The sequence below is a fragment of the Anolis carolinensis genome, chromosome 3 (assembly GCF_035594765.1).
Source record: "Anolis carolinensis isolate JA03-04 chromosome 3, rAnoCar3.1.pri, whole genome shotgun sequence".
NCBI lineage: Eukaryota > Metazoa > Chordata > Lepidosauria > Squamata > Dactyloidae > Anolis > Anolis carolinensis.
The window spans coordinates 209978181-210000663 of record NC_085843.1 but is presented as its reverse complement, the minus strand read 5'-3'; the positions used below and the strand labels follow the sequence as shown (position 1 = coordinate 210000663).

The window sequence follows — 22483 nt, the reverse complement described above, 5'->3', positions numbered from 1 at the left end:
GCTATTTATATATCAAACTATTTTTGTATTTATTATATCTATCTATATCAACTGCAAACACTTAGGTGATCCCAGGCGTGGTCTCCACCAGCCAGGGCCAGAACTTCTTCCATCGGCTAGAAGGCATCCCGCCTTGTTCCATTTTACCCAGGGCTCCTATTTTCTCTGCTATCCAATTTACACTAGAGGTAACATTTGCTGGCTTTTGAGTTGTTATTCTCTGCTTCTCTAACCTAACTGGCCATAGAAGACTAACTGGAAAATCTTTATTTATATCGCACTAGCTGTGCCTGGCCATGCATTGCTGTGGCTTATGCCCCGTCCCGAGGCAGGCGGTGGCCCCGACAAGCTGAGGAAGAGCGAGATGGGTGGGGCGCCCTCTCCAACTACTGTGCATGTGCCATGTGGCCGCTTGGCGCATACACAGTGGTCGGAGAGGGCTCCCTGCCCATCTCGCTCTTCCTAGACTCGGCGCCTGCAGCCTTCCTGCCGCCACCGCGGCAAGTGGGGTTTTATATATCTGTGGAATGTCCAGGGTAGGAAAAAGAACTTTTATCTGTTGGAGGCAAATGTGAATGTTGCAATTGGCCAACTTGATTAGCATTCAATGGCCTTGCAGATTCAAAGCCTGGCTGTTTCATCCCTGAGGGCATCCTTGGTTGGGAGATTTTAGCTGGCCCTGATTGTTTCCTGTTGTAGTCCATTGCTTCTAAATGGACTATTGGCAGATGTGCAGCATTTGCTGCATGAGTTTTTTCACCAGTATAAATTTGCCTGGGCAAATATATACACCTCATGCTAGCCTCATGAAACTGGAATAAGCCTTCTCTTCAAAACATTTTCATTGGGAAGTCTGTCTCCAATAATCCTGTGAGGATGTCTACCTTGTTGCTGATATGACCTGTACTCAAGTTAACTGTTCCCTTTGTACATAGCAGTATAACTGTACCCTATACACATCTGGCCTAGGACCTAGTGCTGATGGCATGTATACAATACAAAGATTTAACTTGTGTCTGTAACTGCCTGGGACAATGGTCTCGGTGTAACCAGCGGTGTAACAATGGAGTTGGAGGCTAGATTTGTACAGGGTAACAGAAGACCAGACTGTCCATTTCCCCTGTTTTCCCCCTGATTTCCCCTGTTTTCATTATTTTTTTCCAGTGATTGGTTTGGGGGGGGGGGGCAAAAATTCTGTTCGCTTGCACTTGAAAATTACCCCTTTCGGCTCTGCTGAAAGGGGACCTCTTATTCAGGTATTTCCTGCAGTGATATCTTTTCCTAAGTCACTCTGGATTCCATGGCTAGGCTTCTCTTCCCTTGCAATGGTTGGTGCGTTATTTTTCCTTCACACAAGGTGGGGGGGGGGGGGCATTCGCGCATGCGCTGTAGCATCATTTTGGTTTGGGGGGATTTTAAATTAATTCCTGTTTATATTTTTATGGTTTTTTGATGGAAAGACATAGCTTGGATGACTATATCTTTTGTGGCCAAATTTGGTGTGATTGGGTTCAGTGGTTTAGCTGTTTATTCCATATTAAAGAGCCACATTACATTTTTATATATATAGATTGCCATCTTGTGGCGAAAAATGAAAAATGCTAATATTTTATTATTGGCAGCATAGCCTTCCTTTCATAGTAGTTCGATAGTGAGGTCGAACAGAATAGGCTTCCTGCATTCAACCTAATCTGACCTGCAGCAGGGAGTTCCACAGATCCGGAGAAAAGCCCTGCTGGACCAACCAGTAAATGAAATGTTCGTTCCAACAGCAGCTTATAACATGTTTCTTTTTGCCTCCCTCCCTATCCCCAATATGTAGATGTAGAGGGAGACTCAGTAAACAGTGGAAAAGTGGCAGACTGGATCTAAAAATATGGTTGCCAAGGGACAAAGCAGGACCACCCATAACTATATGGCTGTTATTTATTTATTTATTTATAAGAAAGAGTAATCTGAGCCTTATGTGTGTCAGTCTCACATAACTTGAATCAGAATTATTTTTAGAGTTATGTATTATATTCATGCAGTCATGCCAGCCACATGACCTTGGAGGTGTCTACGGACAACGCCGGCTCTTTGGCTTAGAAATGGAGATGAGCACCAACCCCCAGAGTCAGACATGACTGGATTTAACGTCAGGGGAAAACCTTTACCTTTAATACAATGTAAATTATAGTTGAATCCAGTAATAATACTGGAACTTCTATTATGTCTTCAAGCTACTAAGCAATCCTTAATATTTTAAACATATTGTCAAATATTTAAGGGGGATCCTCCACTGCCTTTGAAGCGATTACCGTGAAAACCTGATGAGACAATCAGAAATTGAACAAGATAAAGTGTTAGAAGATGATACTCTAAGCAGGATGGCACTGAATGAGCTACTGAGGAATAGCAAAAAATTAGTAGCACTGGGTTGGACTCATTCTGAAAAGACAACCAACTGTTGATATGCTGAGAGGTGAAAGGAAAATTCAAAGTTGCACAATGTATATTATACAAACATGAAATTTCAGAAGTATGAATGAGAGGAAGCTAGATATAGTAAAACAAGAAATGAAACATACGACCATTGCCATATTTAAGGTGAGTGAGCTAAAGTGAATGAGACATTTTAAGACAGAAACTGATACAAATAATTACATATTGTAATTTTATGAAATTAAAATCTAAGAATTAGGGTGGCATTCATAGAGAGAAGAGATCTATCAAAACACAGCCATATAACCCAGGATATCAAGGCAGATAATCCACAATATCTGCTTCGAACTGGTTTATCTGAGTCCACACTGCCATATATCCCAGGAACATCAATGTTTTTAAACATGAATGTTCCCGGGATAAATGCCTGTCTGGAAGTGCCCTCAGATGAAGGGTTAGAAGGCATAATCATCATGTTTGCAGATGACACCAAATTGGGAGTGATAGCTAATACTCCAGAAGACAGGAGCAGAATTCAAAATAATCTTAACAGATTAGAGAGATGGGCTGAAACTAACAAAATGAAGTTCAACGGGGACAAATGCAAGATACTCAAGCAGAAAAAATGAAATTCAAAGATACAGAATTGGGGACGCCTGGCTCAACAGTAGTACATGTGAAAAAGATCTTTGAGTCCTCATGGACAACTAGTTAAACATGAGCCAACAATGTGATACGGCAGCTTAAAAAGCCAATGGAATTTTGGCCTGCATCAATAGGAGTCAGGGCCGGCCCCACTATAGAGGCACCTGACGGTGCCGCCTCGGGCGCAGGCCCGGGGGGGCGCCGTCAGGCTGGGCGGGAGGCGGGGCACTGCCCTGACAGTGCCCCGCCTCCCGCCCAGTGCGCCCTGGCCCGTCTGGCACCCTGGCCCGCCCAGTGCGCCCTGGCCCTTTTCTAGCTGGCCAGACTGCAGCGGAGGTCCCTCCAGGCCGCAATCGCGGCCTGCAGGGACCTCCGCTGCAGTCTGGCCAGCTAGAAAAGGCCAGACGGGCGAGCAGGAGTAGCGTGGGAGGCGGAGCCAGCTCTGGCACCGCCCCCCCCCCCGCCCAGCGTGCCTTGGCCCTGCCTCCCACGCAGCATGGGAGGCGGGGCCAGGGCACGCTGGGCGGGGGGGCCAGAGCTGGCCCCGCCTCCCACGCTACTCCCGCTCGCCCGTCTGGCCTTTTCTAGCTGGCCAGACTGCAGCGAAGGTCCCTCCAGGCCGCGATTGCAGCCTGGAGGGACCTCCGCTGCAGTCTGGCCTGCTAGAAAAGGCCAGACGGGCGAGCGGGAGTAGCGTGGGAGGCGGGGCCAACTCTGGCCCCGCCCCCCCCCCCCGCCCAGCGTGCCCTGGCCCCGCCTCCCATGCTGCGTGGGAGGCGGGGCCAGGGCACGCTGGGCGGGGCCGGTGGCGGGGCCAACTCTGGCGGGGCCAACACTATTCGCCCTGGCCCCGCCTCCCACGCTGCGTGGGAGGCGGGGCCAGGGCGCGGGAGGCGGGGCCGGTGGCGGGGGCGCTTTTCAGCACCCCCGCTTCACATTAAAAAATATCTCCGACCGGCCCTGATAGGAGTCTAGTGTCTAGTTCCAAGGAAGTCATGCTACCCCTCTATTCTGCCTTGGTCAGACCACACCTGGAATACTGTGTCCAGTTTTGGGCAACGCAATTGAAAGGAGATGTTGACAAGCTGGAATGTGTCCAGAGGAGGGTGACTAAAATAATCAAGGGTCTGAAGAGCAAGCTCTATGAGGAGCGTCTTAAAGAACTGGGCATGTTTAGTCTGCAGAAGAGAAGTCTGAGAGGAGACATGATGAAAGCCATGTATAAATACATGAGGGGAAGACATAGGCAGGAGGGAGCAGGCTTGTTTTCAGCTGCCCTGGAGACTAGGATACAGAACAACAGCTTCAAATTACAGGACAGGACATTCCACCTACACATTAGGAAGAACTTCTTCACTGTGAGAGCTGTTCAGCAGTGGAACTCTCTGCCCTGGTGTGTAGTGGCAGCTCCTCCTTTGGAGGTTTTTAAGCAGAAGCTGGATGGCCATCTGTCAGGGGTGCTTTGACTGCAATTTTCCTGTTTCTTGCAGGGGGTTGGACTTCATGGCTCACAAGATCTCTTCCAACTCTAAGATTCTATGATTCTATAGTAAAAATCAAGGATGTTTATGGCTCCCTTCCAAGGAGCCTCTCTCACTAGGAAACAGAATGCGAAACAACGCAGATTTTTTTGCTCTGCTCTCTTCCTGCTCAGTTCTAGGAGGGTTTCATTGAGTGTGTTTTGTCAGAACGCTTCCTTTTGTAATCGCAGTTGATCCGGACACTAAGTGTTATAGTTTAAATACAAGCAAACAAACCAAAGGGCCAAGAGTTGATAGAGGGGAGTTTTTTTGTGGACAAATCTCCCTTCCAAGGAAACAGCAGAGCAGGAGAAGAAACGAAACCAACTGGCATGCCAGTATTGTCAAATTCTGTTTCAGTTCCCAATAGCCGATTTCGGTTTCTATTTACCAGCACAGAGCCAGCATGACTATAAAAAGGACAGAGAGCCCTAACAGCAGATGCAGGCACTCGAGGGAAGTTCAGGCTGTGGAAGGACAGGGGAACGGATTACTTTCCTTTACAACTTAATGATCCATTGAAATCATGAGGTAAGTATGCAAAACTGCAAGTGACTGTACATAGTGCAACCTTTGTTTATGTGTCTAATGAACTTAGCACTGCATTTTAAAAAAAGAAACGTTTTTGAGCTTACTGAAGTATTAATTTAGCTATATTAAACATATTTTACATTTATTTCCATTTGACAATACAGTATCATAATGTGAAGGATAGGGCAGGATCCAAAGAGTTATTGTACTGGGTTGTGTGTTTTCCAGGCTGTATGGCCATGTTCCAGAAGCATTCTCTCCTGATGTTTCGCCCACATCTATGGCAGGCATCCTCAGAGGTTGTGAGGTATATATACCTCATAACCTCTGAGGATACCTGCCATAGATGTGGCCAAAACGTCAAGAGAGAATGCTTCTGGAACATGGCCATACAGCCCAGAAAACATACAACAATCCTGTGATTCCAGCCATGCAAGTCTTCGACAACACAAGTTATTGTACTGACTTACAGGCTTCTGTACTGTCCAAACATTTAAAAGAGTGTATATTTTTATACTTATATTTTGCATATCATGTATGTAAAATTTGGGAACCAGAGAAGGTGGGTTGTTGATTTTTTTTAATGAAATAATGTGCCTTGAAGGTGTCTACTTGTGCATTGGATATTCAAAGAACTTCATCATGATAGAGCAGTGATTCCCAACCTTTGGCCCTCCGGATGTTTTGGATTTCAACTCCCAGAAATCCCAGCCAGCTTACCAGCTGTTAGGAACTGTGAGAGCTGAAGTCCAAAACACCTGGAGGCCCAAAGGTTGGGAACCACTGCAATAGAGCATGGATGGACTTTAAATCCAGTTTCTGCTTCCTGCAGATTTCTGGGGCTATTACTTGTAGTTTAGGGAGGGGCCTTTAAACACTTCAGCCAAGCAGGTCCCAGCCCTCACTAAACTACAAACCCCAAAATTCTGCAAGAGGCGGAAACTGGATTTAAAGTGGATCCATGCTCTATTGCAGTGGTTCTCAACCTTCCATGCAACCCTTTAATACAGTTCCTCATGTGGTGGTGACCCCCAAACATGAAATTATTTTTGTTTCTACTTCATAACTGTAATTTTGCTCCTGTTATGAGTCATAATGTAAATATCTGATATGCAGGGTGTGTTTTCATTCACAGGGCCAAATTTGGCACAAATATCGGATACGTCCAAAATTGAATACAGGTGGGGTTTGGGGGAAGGATGATTTTGTCATTTGGGAGTTACTGGGATTTATAGTTCACCTACAATCAAAGAGCATTCGGAACTCCACCAATGATGGAACTGAACCAAACTTGGCACACAGAACTCCCAAGACCAACAGAAAATACTGGAAGGGTTTGGTGAGCATTGACCTTGAGTTTTGGAGTGGTAGCCCACTCCAAACTTGGCACAAAACTGGACTAATTTTGGCACAAAAACTCAATATGCCCAAATTTGAACACTGGTGGAATTTGGAGAAAATAGACCTTGACATTTGGGAGTTGTAGTTGCTGGGATGTATAGTTCACCTACAATCAAAGAGCCCCTTGAACCCCATTAACAATAGAATTGGGCCAAACTTCCCACACAGAAGCCTCATAACCAACAGAAAATACAGTAGAGTCTCGGTTATCCAAGCCTCGCTTATCCAAGCTTCTGGATAATCCAAGCCATTTTTGCAGTAAATGTTTTCGATATACCATGATATTTTGGTGCTAAATTTGTAAATACAGTAATTACAACATAACATTACTGCGTATTGAACTACTTTTTCTGTCAAATTTGTTGTATAACATGATGTTTTGGTGCTTAATTTGTAAAATCATAACCTAATTTGATGTTTAATAGGCTTTTCCTTAATCCCTCCTTACTATCCAAGATATTCGCGTATCCAAGCTTCTGCTGGCCTGTTTAGCTTGGATAAGTGAGACTCTACTGTACTGGTCTTTGGCGACCCCTCTTGACACCACCCTCGCGACCTCGCCAGGGGTCCCAACCCCCAGGTTGAGAAACTGCTCTATTGTGATGAGGCTAAAAGAGAGGTTGCCATTGAAGTATAGCTACAGTTTGGAATTTCAAAACCCCAAATACTCCAGATTCCAAAGTTGTCCAAGGATGACTAAAATAGAGTCACTGTTCCGTCCCCCAGGACGATGGTTTGCCTTACCTATTGGTCGTTTGTTTGTTTTCCCTCCTTTACATTTTGTTTCAGCCTCTGGCTGCAAAAGCCCAGGAAAAGTGGCTTGGAGTCTGCAAGAGCTGGCTGCAGTTTTCTTTGCAATGATTGGTCAAAGAGTACAACATCTTAGGACCGCCCTTTTTTACCAGGGTCTAGTCTCCATTTTGGAGCCTCATTTTGGCTATAGTCTTCCAACGTGCTGCAGCTGTGCAAAGCTAACTGGGACAAATCATCCTCAAAAGCAGGCCAATCTAAGCCTATCCAAATTAGATAAGTATTGAATTATACTGATCTGGAATAGGAAATCTAGTTAGAGGAGCAGGGTTATTCCGTCGCTTCTAGAACTAATCTTTGCTGTAAAGATAGGGAAGGAAAGAGTTTCTCCTTCTAATATAGACAGGGTGATTAGGGTATAGTGGTTTTATAACCACCTTTGCCTTCTGGAACCAGGGATAATTCTGTAACTAAAACCTATAGAAATTTGTTTCATTTTCTGTAACTTTAAGATCTGTGCCAGGTTTACAACCTTGTATGAATAAACATCCTTTTTTTTGAAGTTTTCCAGACTCAGTCTTTCAATATTTTTAGGACAGCTTATAGGGATTTGCAGTTCGCCCGGATAAAGGACGGCACGTTTCAGCTTTATAGTTTTTTTTTATTGTCTGGCGGACGGCACAGTCACCCTTGCTTTTTGCTGACTCAATGAACACAAACTTTGTTTCATGTGTATCGTTATTATGAATATGGCATAAAATTACCTTCAGATTATGTGTACAGTATAAGGTGTATATGTAATATAAATGAACTCTGTGTTTAGACTTCGGTTCCATCTTTTTGATATCTTGCCACCCTGCCCAGTCTTGATCAATTGCTGCTGATGGATTTCCAGGGATCCAGCACTGTTGAGTGAGGAAGACCAGGCTGCTGGAAATTGCTTACAGTCACCTCTGTGGGTTTGAAGTGAGGAGGAGTTTCCTGGGTTGCTTTCTGACACTGTACTCCCTCTCGGCTCCAAACTACTCAAGCTGGGACCATTATTCTTGACCATTGGATTGTTTTTGAAGCTCCACTTCTCCACTCAGCTGCTCTGAAAACAACCCAGGAAACTTCTTCCAGCTTCACATGTGCAGAGATGGCTCTATGCCTTTCCCATTAGCCTGGGTCTTGTTTCTCCCCTAGCTGGATAGGGTGGCCTCTCCATGCCTGAAGCAGATTGCTGGATTTAACCTGTTGTCAAGGCTTTTGTGGCTAGAATCACTGGGTTACGGCAAGCTTTCCAGGCTGTGTGGCCATATTCCAGAAGCATTCTCTTCTGATATTTCTCCCACATCTATGGCAGGTATCCTCAGAGGTTGTGAGGTCTGTTGGAAACTAGACAAGTGAGGTTTATATATCTCTGGAATGTCCAGAATGGGGGAAAGAATGCTTGCCTGCTGGAGGGATCCTTTGTTGGGAGGTGTTAGCTGGCCCTGATTGTTTCATGTCTGGAATTCCCCAGTTTTTTTTAATGTTGTCCTTTATTTCTTGTCCTGATTTTAGAATTTTTTAATACTGGTAGCCAGATTTTGTTCATTTTTGTGGTTTCCTCCTTTCTATTGAAATTGTCCACATGCTTGTGGATTTCGCTGGCTTTTCTGTGTAGTCTGACATGGTGGTTGTCAGAGTGGTCCAGAATTTCTGTGTTCTCAAATAATATGCTGTGTCCAGGTTGGTTCAGCAAGTGCTCTGCTATGGCTGACTTCTCTGGCTGAGTTAGTCTTCAGTGCCTTTCATGTTTCTTGATTCATGTTTGAGCAATGCAGCGTTTGGTGGTCGCTTTGTAGACTTGTCCACAGCTGCATGGTATATAGTAGACTCCTGCAGAGGTGAGAGGATCCCTCTTGTCCTTTGCTGAATGTAGCATGTGCACAGTTTCAACAGAAAGGAGGAAACCGTGAAAATGAACAAAATCTGGCTACCAGTATTTAAAAAAAACCTCTCAAATCAGGGGAGTAAATAAAGAACAATATTCGGAAAACAGGGGAATTCCATACAGGAAACAATCAGAGCCAGCTAAGATCTCCTAACAAAGAATTCCTCCAGGCAGCAAGCAACCAGGCTTTGAATCTGCAAGGCTATTCAGTGCTAATCAAGGTGGCTAATTGCAACATTCACACTTACCTCAAGCAGACAAGAGTTCTTTCTCCTTCCCTGGACATTTCACAGATATATAAAATGTCAAGCAACTTTAATTCTACAGTGTACTGTAGATGTAGCCATAGTCTTCCTAATGGTAAGGAATGCCTCATTTCTGGAATCAACTGCACCCAGATTGGCTTTCTTGTTTGAAAGTTTAAACTCAAAGATCCAAAATGCAATATATTAGTTATATATGTAACACATTTTGGGGAAAGAATGGTTGAAAAAATTCCTCAAGGGTAGCTGCGTTTAGTTTGTTGCAGAAGAAATACTTTGGCATGACTTTTATGTAGAGTGAAAGTGACATCTTTGGTGGACGTAAATGTTTCATCATAAGTGAAGGGGACACAAGGGGCCTAATTTAATTTAATTTGGTCTGATTCATAAATATTAATGGTATTAAGAATAGTTTGATTAAATAAATAGCCTTCCATTACCCCGTTTCCCCTAAAATAAGACATCCCCAGAAAATAAGACCTAGTAAAGGTTTTGCTGAATTGCTAAATATAAGGCCTCCCCCGAAAGTAAGACCTAGCAAAGTTTGTGTTTGGAAGCATGCCCAATGAACAGAACAGAACACCAGAGCATGCAGGATCGGTAAATGTATGTACCATAAAGTGTTGTACATGGAAATATTTGTAGTAACAAGAAATTCTTGATAGGATTAATAATAATAATAATAATAATAATAATAATAATAATAATAATAATAACAACAACAACTTTATTTTTATAACCCGCCCCATCTCCCCGGAGGGACTCGGAGCGACTTGCATGGGGCCATGCCCAACATAAAAGTACAATCACAGCAATAAAACAGTAAAAACAATTTTTCACATCAATAAAACATCAACATCAGTAAAACAGTCATAAAAATCAATATACTGCATAAAATGATTCTATGATTCTATGAAATATTAAAAACAGGAGGCTAAAAACAGATCTGGGCCAAAGTGCAAAAGACATCACAGTTTGTCTGGTTATGCTGGTTAATGATGACAACTACTGTACACTATATAATAAATGTTCATTTTTTGTTCAACAATAAATGTGAATTCTTCCTCATGGAAAAATAAGACATCCCCTGAAAATAAGACCTAGCGCATCTTCGGGAGCAAAAATTAATATAAGACCCTGTCTTATTTTCGGGGAAACACGGTAGTATTAGAAAGAAATCAGCCCTAGTTATAGTATCAAGCCAGGGGAAACACATATAACAAATGGCCATTGAAAGAAGAGAAAATAGGGCCATAAAACACCATCACTTCCTTAGAGATGCAAAGAGGTCTGTGTGACTCAGGGAGCTCACACCAGCAGGCAATCTATTTTGGAGACAGTGGCCTTAGATGTAGGAATCAGAGATGGCATTTTGATGTAGTTTGGTTTTGATCAATAAACATTTGCTATTTTGATAAGCGTCTGACCAAAGATGTGCCATGTGCAGGATGAAACAGGATGAAAGAAGGAGGAGGTGTGTGAGAACAAGGATATTTATGAATTGTACCTGCAAAAAAATATAAAAACCCTATGTGAAACCTCAGTCGGTGTGCCACTCCCCTTCCATGTGGCCACCCACATCTTATATTTGCAAATAAAGGCTGCGTAATTTCAATCTCCTCTGCCTCTCGACGTCTCATTTGGAACCCAACCTCGAGAGGTTACTGAGCCCCTTCATAAGGATGCATGTGCTTGAATTTGTCTTTTTAAGTAAAGTTTTCAAATGTGTTTCTCTTTTTTTGTCAGTGACATTGTAAAAACTTCCATAAAGAAGGCCCTGCTGAAGATGGACTGCCACTTCACTTGGGTGCTGCTAAAGGAGGACATTGATCCGGATGAACTGGAGGAAAGAATTGCGGATCAGATTGAGTTTTTACACTCCAAATCCAAAATTCAGAATTATCACCTGCTAGCCTATGTAAACTATTTGAATGGCAAGAAGGAAGAAGCTCTGAAAAACTTACAAAAGGCTGAAGAGGCTGTTAAAACAGCGCACCCTAGAGACGCTGAGAGGCAAAGCCTTGTGACCAGGAGTAACTATGCTTGGCTGTACTACCATATGGACAAACTGGCAGAGGCACAAGAGTACATAGACAAGATAGAAAGAACCTGCAAGGAACATGGAAGTGCCACACCTTATAAGATTAAACTCCCCCAGATCCTTTGCGAAAAGGGGTGGGCCCTTCTCAAATTTGGGGGGAAGAATTATGAAAAGGCCAAGGAAAGCTTTGCAAAAGCCTTACAAGAAGACCCCGACAACCCGGAATTTAATGTAGGATATGCGATCACTGTGTACCGCCTGGAAGATCATTACGGGAAACAGTCTGCAGCAGAAGGCTCATCACTGGAGCCCTTGAGGCGGGCAGTGCAGCTGGACCCGGACGATGTCTTTGTGGTGCCCATCCTTGCCATAAAGCTGCAGGAAATCGGTAATACACCAGAAGGGGAAGAGTACATTGAGAAAGCCCTTGAAAAACACCCAGGTGTTCCTTATGTGCTGAGGTATGCTGCCAAATTTTATAGGAAAAAGGGTGATGTGCAAAGAGCCCTGAAGTATTTGACAGAGGCCTTGAGCCTGACACCGAATTCAGCCTTCTTGCATCACCAGGTTGCAATTTGTTACCGAAAACAATTCTATCAGCTTAAAAAAGCAAATGGGAGAGGCCAGCCCACTGAAGAGATGGAAGAGCTGATCCGACTTTGCATCGATCATTTAAAGATAGTGGTAGAACGCAAAACCAAATTTTTCTATGCACATCTGGACCTTGCCAACATGTATGCAGAAAGGGCACAGCTTGAGGAAGCAGAAGAAATGTTCCAGAGGGTGTTTGCAATGAGCACACTAAACAGTCTTGATAAGCAGCAGTTGTATGTCAGTTACGGAAACTTTATGGAGTTTCACAGAAGATCTGAATCTGAAGCTCTGAAGTTTTATCTGGCAGCAGTGGAAATTGACCAAGAATCAATTGACAGAAAAAAAGCCATATGCAATTTGAAGAGGTTAATGGAAAAAAGAATTAAGAGAGGTCTAGCTGATGCAAAGAGTTTGGCTACTCTTGGGTTTGCTCACCGACTCCATGAGGAAAAGAAAGAAGCAATCGAATGCTATGAACGAGCCCTGAAACTGGATCCTGGAAATGAAGAATATCTCAGTGCTCTTTTGGATTTGAGACTGTCTTTGCAAAGCTAAACTTTCCAACATTGCTCATACTTTCTTTCTTCTTAGTTAACACTATTTTAACATATGTAGCAATGTTCATAATCTTCTTAATTTACCTTTAATTAAATATCAATATTCATTGATGTGATTGTGTTTTACCATTTTGCCATTTTTGCTGTATTGCTTTGGCCACTATATTATATCACACAGATATCTCAGTTAACTTTTGTAGTTGATATGTTTTTTTAAAAAAAATTACATTGTATTAGTTGTGGAGTATTTTCTAAACCCAATGTATTGTGGGATATTAAAATTCCCCAAAGTGTTTGTGTGTACAGCATTAAATGTGTTTCGTTCTTAAAGTATGATCCACCACTCCCCCCCCCCCCAAAAAAAAACCAAAAGGGGGAGTGAGAGTTAAATTAAAAAAAAAAAGTATGATACTATAATATGTATATATGTTTTCAATCACCCTGGTGAATTCCACTCAATGTAAGTGTTTCAGTATCTCACAAATGAGGTCCACTTGTACCTTAACTACTTCATTATTTTTCTCAGTACCATACATTAAATTGACACAAAGGATTACCCAACTTGTGGTGGAAGGAGGGATCAATAAATTTGTTGTGATGTTTGTTTGTTTGTGAGAAAGAACATGGTAAGTGATTGAAATTTGAAAACATTGTTTACAATTGGGGAGGTGACAATATCACAGAATGTCTACAATGCAGATCTGGGTTTGTGTAGATTCTACAACACGATGCGGTTTTGGGAAGCTGAAGTGCTTTGTCCAATTCTAGCCAGAACAGACAATGGTGAGGTATGCTGAGAGTTGTAGTCTACCAAACTCTGCAGGGTCGTATGATTGCCCCATCAGCTGTAGATGCTGTAAGACCACAGCTTGTATGGACCATTGCCAACATAGTCAACAGTGAGGGATTATGTAGTCCAATAGAATCTGAAGTGACATTTGTGCATTTCCAGTTTCTTTCTCTGTAGGGAACACAAGAGCATATGTATGCACAGAGAAACCACTAACCCATATCTTCCCAGAACATTCAGGATAACTCCATTCTGCTCCACCACCAGCATTATCTGACTGGCTGACTGGGGAAAAAGAATGAGCAGCAGTCAGTTCGTGTTCTCATAAAACTTTCAAATGAAGCCCTGAGCAAGAAGAATGCTTCAAGGGTCCTGTTAGATCTGTTAGCTGAAATAAAGAACAGTCTTTTGATTTTCAAAAACTACAGGGTGATATACAAATCTGTGGAATCCGTTACTAGACTTTTGGGAGAGGGAAACAATGCTGCGTTAGAATTACATTTTAAAAAATGAAAATAAAGTTTTAAATAAATGCATAAACCATGGTGTGCAGACCAGCAAGCACTACATTCCCAGATACATTCTTATCTTCTCCAGCCAGGGTGCCTATGTGTTGAACACAGCTTTATGACAAGGAAATAATTACTACCCACAGAACTTCACCAGCAATGAGGACAAAAGTAAACAGAGATGGCATAATGAAAACAGGCTAGTAAACTGGTTCTACAGCACTATGTTATACAGAACTATGTTATGCCCAGAATTCATCTGCAAGTGTGGTCTTTGCCTATTCTGACTACATGACTGGACCAGTTGGGATCTAAAAAGGAAATGTTTATAGTTCTCTGACCATGTTCCAGAAGTAAAACCTTGGGTAAGATGTAAAAACTTTCAGGAGTGTGATTTGCAATCCTTTTTCTTTTGAGGGTTGGTAGCCCTAGTGTGCCATTTGTATAGAACAGGAATAAGGACAGGAATAATTTTCACTGAAAAGAGACTTGATAGGCCCCTTCTACACTGTCATATAAAATCCAGGTCATCTGCTTTGATCTGGACTATATGGCAGTGTAGACTCATAATCCAGTTCAAAGCAGATAATGTAACCTTGGACAAGTCACACCCTTTCGGCTTTAGAGAACAAACCTTGCCAAGAAAACCCTGTGATGGGATCTCGATCCATTGAAAATGACTTGAAGGTACCAAACAACAATGTAGACAAAGCAGATCTTTTATTTGTCCTCCCATTCCTTTATCCACCAGTCTATTCTCTGATTGCTTGACTGAGCACCCAGTCAGGTTATTTCATAAATAACCACAGCTAGTCAACATAGTTAGCATTCCTGTTCAAAACTATAAGTCAAATCCATGGGAAAAATTGGCCCTAGACTTGATAATCTAAAGTGAATGCTTGAGCTGAAGAAACAGAAAAAAGAAATTATTCCAAGACAGCAATGTTCAGTTTCACTTCTCTGGAACACTTTCTCCTCTGAGTTTCACGTTCCTCTAACATGCAGGGAGAAACAAGAAACAGTCAAATGCAGTGAGAATTACCAAGAAAGGCTGTACATAGAATTTCCATCTTCTGTGGCTATTCTGAACAGATTACGTTTTTTAAAACTCTGTATGCAGATGTTGCTATTCATTAGTGGTGTGATGTTTAGATTCATTCATTTTGTATCAGTTTTGTATGTGTCCCTGTTTCCGAAAGTGGGGCGTCTATATGAATAGAATTTTCATGTGGCTTACAAAAAAACCCAATTTTTTCAGACCATTGGCAGCAATGGGAGGGTTTCCGAGGCTCACCCCCCCCCCCCCCCCCAGCTCGGGTTTTGGGCTAGAGGGGTGAAAATCGCCACACACGGAGGGCATTTTGACCCCTTTTAGCCCACCTACTTTTAAAACGTTTGGGTCTTTCCCAGAGTACTATTGTTATTAATAATATTATTATTATTAACATCCATTGGTACACATCAGCTGTCATGGAGAAGCAGCCCTCTCTCAGACTCAGCTTAGGGTCCCAGGATGATGATGATGATAATAATAATAATAATAATAATAATAATAATAATAATAATAATAATAATAATAATAAATATTATTAACACCCATTGGTACATATCAGCTGTAATGGGGAAACAGACCTCCCTCACACTCAACTTAGGGTGCCAGATTATCATTATTGATATTAATATTATCATTGACACCCATTGGCACACATCAGCTATAATGGGAAAGCAGCCCTTTGTCAGTACCTGTTTATTGTTACGGGGCCGAAATGAAAGGAAAATGAAAGCAAGCACAATGACTGTGTGGCTTTCATTTTCATGTCGCCTCTTGTTTCCTACGAAAATGTCATTCGTTTTGTGAAGACAAACGGTTGAAATGAAACAATAGCACAAAGGAAACGAAGGAAAAATTTTCGTGCACATCTATTAAAGGGATAATGGTTAATTAATTTGGGGTGACAATGACAGGAATCATCATCTCTGATTTCTTGTGATAGATGGCTTTATGTTGGTAAAAACTGTGCACCACTTATCCAAATTACTTGGGACTAAGTGTTTTGGGTTTTGGAATATCTGTATTTGTATAGATGTACATAATGAGATATCTTGGAGATTAGACCCATGTCTAAAAACATAAATCATTTGTGTTTGATATATACTTTATATTAGGAGTCCCTGATGGTGCAACAGGTTAAACCATTGAGCTGCTGAACTTGCTGACTGAAAGGTCAGCAGTTCAAATCTGGGGAGCAGGGTGAGCTCCCGCTGTTAGCCCCAGCTTCTGCCAACCCAGCAATTCGAAAACATGCGATTGTGAGTAGATCAAGCCCCAGAATTTTATCATAGCATATTTACTGTATCTTGACCTATGACTTGTTTTATTGTTGATTGATTGTTTTATTGTTATGTTTTTATATTGTTTGTGAGCTGGGCTTGGCCCCATGTAAGCTGCCCCGGGTCCCTTCAGGGAGATGGGGCGGGGTATAAAATAATAATAATAATAATAATAATAATAATAATAATAATCAATAGGTACCACTCCAGCAGGAAGGTAACGGTGGCCACATGACCTTGGAGGTGTCTATGGACAGTGTTGGCTCTTTGGCTTAGAAGTGGAGATGAGCACCTACCCCCAGAGTCGGACACAACTAGACTTAATGTCAGGGGAAAACCCATTACCTTTACTATATACTTTATATACACATATTACCTTCAGTTAAGGAGCCACGATGCCAGCTGGACTACTTACCTGAAGGTTGGGTTGCTGTCCTGAAGTTTGCCGGTTCAAATCTGTGAGATGGGATGAGCTCCCGTCTGTTAGCTCTAGCTTGTGGGGACATGAGAGAAGCCTCCCACCAGGATGGTATTTATTTATTTATTTATTACATGCATTTATACCCTGCCCTTCTCCCCGAGGGGACTCAGAGCGGCTTACATTCTGCCACGAGGGCCAGCAACAAATATACTATAAAAACAAAACAATAAAAACATGATAAAAACATGATAAAAAGTATACAAAAATTAAAACGCTGCAAAGCAGCAATATTGCACCATCTTCAGTCATTCACTACTGCTACAATTACAGATTTGCGACCCGATTACAACAGCCAATGAGCTTATTCTCTGAATGCCTGGGCGCAGAGCCAAGTTTTTAGTTTTCTTCTAAATCCCAGGAGGGATGGGGTTTACCAGATATCACTGGGGAGGGAGTTCCACAGCCGAGGAGCCACCACCGAGAAGGCCCTGTCCCTCGTCCCCACCAGCCACACCTGCAAGGCAGGTGGGATCGAGAGCAGGGCCTCCCCGGAAGATCTTAAGGTTCTAACGGGCTCATAGGAGGAGATACATTCGGATAGATAGGCAGGACCAGAACCATTTAGGGCTTTGTAGGTCAAAACCAGCACTTTGAATTGGGCTCGGTAGCATATCGGCAGCCAGTGGAGCTGGCTTAGCAGGAGGGTTGTACGCTCCCTGTAAGCCGCTCCCGTTATTAACCTGGCTGCCGCCTGCTGCACCAGCTGGAGCTTCCGGGCCGTCTTCAAAGGCAGCTCCACGTAGAGTGCGTTGCAGTAATCCAGCCTGGATGTGACCAGAGCGTGGACCACCGTGGCCAAGTCAGACCTCCCAAGGAACGGGCGCAGCTGGCGCACGAGGCGGAGTTGTGCGAAGGCTCTCCCGGCCACCGCTGAAACCTGAGGCTCCAGGCTCAGCGATGAGTCCAGGATCACCCCCAGACTGCGAACCTGTGTCTTTAGGGGGAGTGCGACCCCGTCCAACACAGGCTGTAACCCTATTCCCTGTTCAGCCTTGCGACTAACCAGTAGGACCTCCGTCTTGTCTGGATTCAATTCAATTTATTGGCCCCCATCCAGTCCGACACAGAGGCCAGACACCGGTTCAGGACCTGGACAGCCTCCTTAGTGACAGGTGGAAAGGAGTGACAGAGCTGGACATCATCTGTGTACAGATGACATCTTACCCCGAAACTCCGGATGATCTCTCCCAGCGGCTTCATGTAGATGTTAAACAACATGGGGGACAATATCGACCCCTGCGGGACCCCACAGGACAATGGCTGTGGAGCCGAGCAGGTGTCCCCCAGTGACACCATCTGGGATCGTCCCTCCAGGAAGGACCGGAGCCACTGCAGAACAGTGCCTCCAATGCCCAACCCGGCGAGTCGTCCCAGAAGGATACCGTGGTCAACGGTATCGAAGGCCACTGAGAGATCCAGCAGAACCAGCAAGGACACACTCCCCTTGTCCAGTTCCCGGCGAAGATCATCGACTAAGGCGACCAAGGCTGTCTCGGTGCCATGCCCCGGCCTGAAGCCAGACTGTGCCGGATCTAGAATATCAGCATCTACCAAGAATGCCTGGAGTTGCGCTGCCACCACCCGTTCCACGACCTTGCCCAAAAAGGGGAGATTGGAAATCGGCCGATAGTTATCCAATTGAGTGGGGTCCAGTGATGGCTTTTTCAACAGCGGTTTTATCATAGCCAATTTGAAGCTCGCTGGAAAAATACTGTCCCTAAGGGAGGCATTCACCACCACCTTCACCCACTCGGCCAATCCCCCTCTGGCTTCTCTCACCAGCCAGGATGGGCAGGGGTCTAGGATGCAGGTAGTGGCCCTCGCCTCTCCAAGCACCTTGTCCGCATCCTCGAGCTCAATTAATTGAAAAGAATCCATCAAAATAGGACAAGAAGGTGCTCGTGTTACATCCCCGGAGACTGCCGTTAATATGGCGTCGAAGCCAGAGCGGATCAGAGCGACTTTATCCGCGAAGAACCGAGCAAATGCTTCACAGCGAGCTGCCGAGCTGTCAGGGATCCCATCTTGAGTGGTGGGATTTAACAAACCTCTGACAACTCGAAACAGCTCCGCCGGACGGTTCTTCGCGGACGCAATATTAGTTGCAAAGAAGGCGTTCTTTGCAGCATCTATTGCCGTGGCATACGCCTTCAGAAAGAGGCGCAGCCGTGTTCGGTCTGATTCGTTCCACTTCGAACGCCACACGCGCTCTAGACCCCTCTTCTTTTGCTTCATCGCTGCCAACTCCTCAGTGAACCAAGGAGATGGTTGAGCTCCGCTACTCGAGAGGGGGCGTTCTGGAGCGATTGTGTCAATTGCCCTGGTTAACTCCCTATTCCAGAGAGAAACCAGGGCATCGGCAGAATCGCCAGCCGAAGTGGCGGGAAACGCCCCAAGAGCCGTCAGGAATCCATCAGGATCCATAAGCTCCTGGGGTGGACCATTTTAATAGGTCCTCCACCCCTGCAGAGGTTGGGGGGCGCAGCCAGTCTAAACCTGAGCAGGTAATGGTCGGTCCATGGCAAGGGAGCGATGGTCAGCTCCTCCACACCTCCATTATCTTCCCATCCCTGACAGAAAACCAAGTCCAAGGTATGTCCTGCACTGTGTGTGGGGCCAGATACCACTTGGGTAGCACATCCGGGCATCCCCTGGGCAACATCTATGTAGACGGCCAATTCTCTCACACCAGAAGCGACTTGCAGCATGTTCTTCAAGTCGCTTCTGACATGATTTTAAAAATCCTTCAGTTAAGTACACACTCTTTTAAATAATCTGTGCATGAAACAAGATTTTGTGAACTGATTTTCAGAAAATAAAGATGTCAGTATCTCAGCCAACCATGTGGACAATTTGGGATTTTGAAGTATTTTGGATTTCAGAATTCCAGATTTGAGATGCTCAACCTTTATAGGGTGTGATAGCTGTACTTCATAGCAAGGCAACTGCAAACTCCCTTTGAATATCTCTTGCTTAAGAAATTAACATTAGAGATCTTGAAGATTCCAGGAGCCCCTGTAGATGTCCAAATCCATGTATGCACAAGTCCCATTATATACAGTGGCATAGTCCTAATCATGATCTTAGTGAACAATCTTTATCTAAATTTGCAATTTTAGTCAGGCTTAAATATATTACATAACATGTATTAAATATAGTGTGGCAAAAATTTCAGTTCAGCTCTCCACATTATGTGGGGTTAGGGCAGTGGTTAACAAAGTATGGTCCGTGCAGCCCTCCAATGTAATTTACCCATCCCCACAACCTGAACTTTTGACTTAGGGTTACCCTATGACCCCTTCCACACAGCTGAATAAAATCCCAGATTATCTGCTTTGAACTGGAATATATGGCAGTGTGGACTCAGATAATCGAGTTCAAAGCAGATATTGTGGGATTTTCTGCCTTGAGGTTGTTGTTTATTCGTTCAGACGCTTCCGACCCTTTGTGACCTCATGGACCAGTCCACGCCAGACCTCCCTGTTGGCTGTCGCCACCCCCAGCTCCTTCAAGGTCAAGCCAGTCACTTCAAGGATACTCTCCATACATCTTGCCCTTGGTTGGCCCTTCTTCCTTCTTCCTTCCATTTTCCCCAGCATCATTATATTCTCTAAGATTTCCTGTCTTCTCATCATGTGCCCAAAGTACTTCATCTTTGCCTGTAATATCCTTCCCTTCTGTGAGCAGTCAGGCTTTATTTCTTGGAGTATAGACTGGCTGGATCTTCTTGCAGTCCAAGGACTCCCAGAATTTTCTTCGAACACATAGTTCAAAAGCGTCTATCTTCCTTCCCTAAGCCTTCCTTATGTTCCAGCTCTCGCATCCATAGGTTACTACGGGGAATACCATTGCCTTTAGAAGTTTGAGGACAGCTGTGTTAGGGAGTCAGGACTTCCACAAAAGCAAAAAAATTACAAATTTAAAATTAAAAGCACTCTTTTTTAACTTGAGAGAACAGCTCTCTAGATCCTTTGGTGTGACTCTCTGGTCAACTTTTGCCAGATGTTAACCACAGATTTGCACTGAAGGAGCTAGAGATTCCTGGAGATAATCTTTTAATCATATCTGCAAATAGCCACATCTGCAACAATCAAACTTGCAAATGTGGAGAGCCAACACCATATGAAAATTACAGTCCCATGAGCTGCATGTGGGAGAGCCGCATAACTGTTAAAATATACAGTTGCCCATCCATATTTATAATTCTGACATTTGCAGATTTGATTGACATTGTTTCTCTTGGAATCTGTAGGTTCTCTGTAGGTTCTATGGTTAACTTCCTCTGGTCATGTTAGAGCAGTGGTTCTCAACCCGGAGTCCCCAGATGTTTTTGGCCTACAACTCCCAAAAATCCCAGGCAGTTTACCAGCTGTTAAGATTTCTGGGAGTCAAAGACCAAAAACATCTAGGACCCCAGCTTGAGAACCACTGTGCTAGAGAATCTAGAGAGGACATATCTCCAGGAATCTTTAGGTCATCCAATGTGATTTTTTGGTTAGCTCCCAGTGGAAGTCGACCATTGAGTTATGTCAGAAAACCTAGAAATTTGAAGAGAGGTGTTATCTCAGATTTTTTTTAAAGCAACATCTTTGTTTGTGGTTTTTTACTTTCACTGTAGTCTTCTGCCCCAAACCCCAGTGAATGTGAAAAGCAGACTATAAAAGGAGTATATGTACAGCGTGGCTCCAATTCAGCATCCTTCAACATAGCATATCTACGTTGTCTATGTCTACATATGGACATGCTTTGCTGAGGATCAGAGAAGCATCTGGCTACTTCCCCAAAGTCAAATGCACAGTTATTGCAGAAGTACTCTCTCCGCTCTGGACTTCCCATGGATCCCAGCATTGGTATCATCAGTCCATGTGATGATCACCTCATAGCCTTATGCTTTCTCAATTCTGCTTTCTTACCACAAAGTATGAAATAGTCTCTTCTGAAAGGTTTATGCTATTAGCATTAATCCTGCTCCCATTTTTTTATCTGAGTAATAGTTTCTTCATAATTCAGATGTAAATAATGTGGTTTCCGGCAGTGTGACAGAGACACAAACCCTTATGCAGATTGTTTTACCAGTTAATTCCCAGGAGGTGGTGCTGTTGTCTAGGTAGTATTAATAGGTACGGTAGTATTAATAGCCAGCATGAAGTGTGTTCTTCAGCTTTGTGCATTAGTAGTTAGCAGGTAATTGGATCCCTTGCTTTTATCTATTTGCAATGTTCTTACCTTTGTTCATATGCATCTTGTATTGCACATCGTCCTGTGTTTAATTAGTCTTATCAGTTTTTTAATCTATTTGTAGTTGTGCACCTTTTACCGCTGAGCAAATTGGGTCTTTGGACTGTAATAAAGTTTTGATTGATTGATAGGTAGTATTAATAACCAGTATGAAGTATGTTTTTCAGCACTGTGCATTAATAGTTAGCAGATAACTGCATCCATTTATTATTTATTTACCATATTTGTACCTCACCCTTCTCAGCCCTGCGGGGGACTCATTGCACATGTTGACATGTCCCAGATCACAATGAGAAGTGCTGGCTTTTGTGTGGAACCTGGCACAGAAAGGCAGAAAGAGCCAGCATGGGATGGTGGTTTAAGAATTGGACTATGACACTAAAGACCAGGGTTCAAATCCCCACTCGATGATGGAAATGCACTGGGCAACTCATACGGTCTGGGCCACAGATGAAGGCAATGGCATGCCCCTTCTGAACAAATCTTGCCA

The 22483-nt window shown here is 43.5% G+C and overlaps 1 protein-coding gene across 1 annotated transcript; it reads left to right on the top strand.

Moving 5' to 3' along the window:
* The first annotated feature begins 4799 nt into the window (after positions 1–4799).
* LOC134297741 (interferon-induced protein with tetratricopeptide repeats 5-like) lies at positions 4800–13200 on the top strand. Its single transcript, XM_062976190.1, has 2 exons — positions 4800–5120; positions 11199–13200. The coding sequence occupies exons 1-2, from the start codon at positions 5116–5118 to the stop codon at positions 12640–12642; spliced, it is 1449 nt and encodes a 482-aa protein (XP_062832260.1). The 5' UTR covers positions 4800–5115; the 3' UTR covers positions 12643–13200.
* The last annotated feature ends 9283 nt before the right edge of the window (positions 13201–22483 follow it).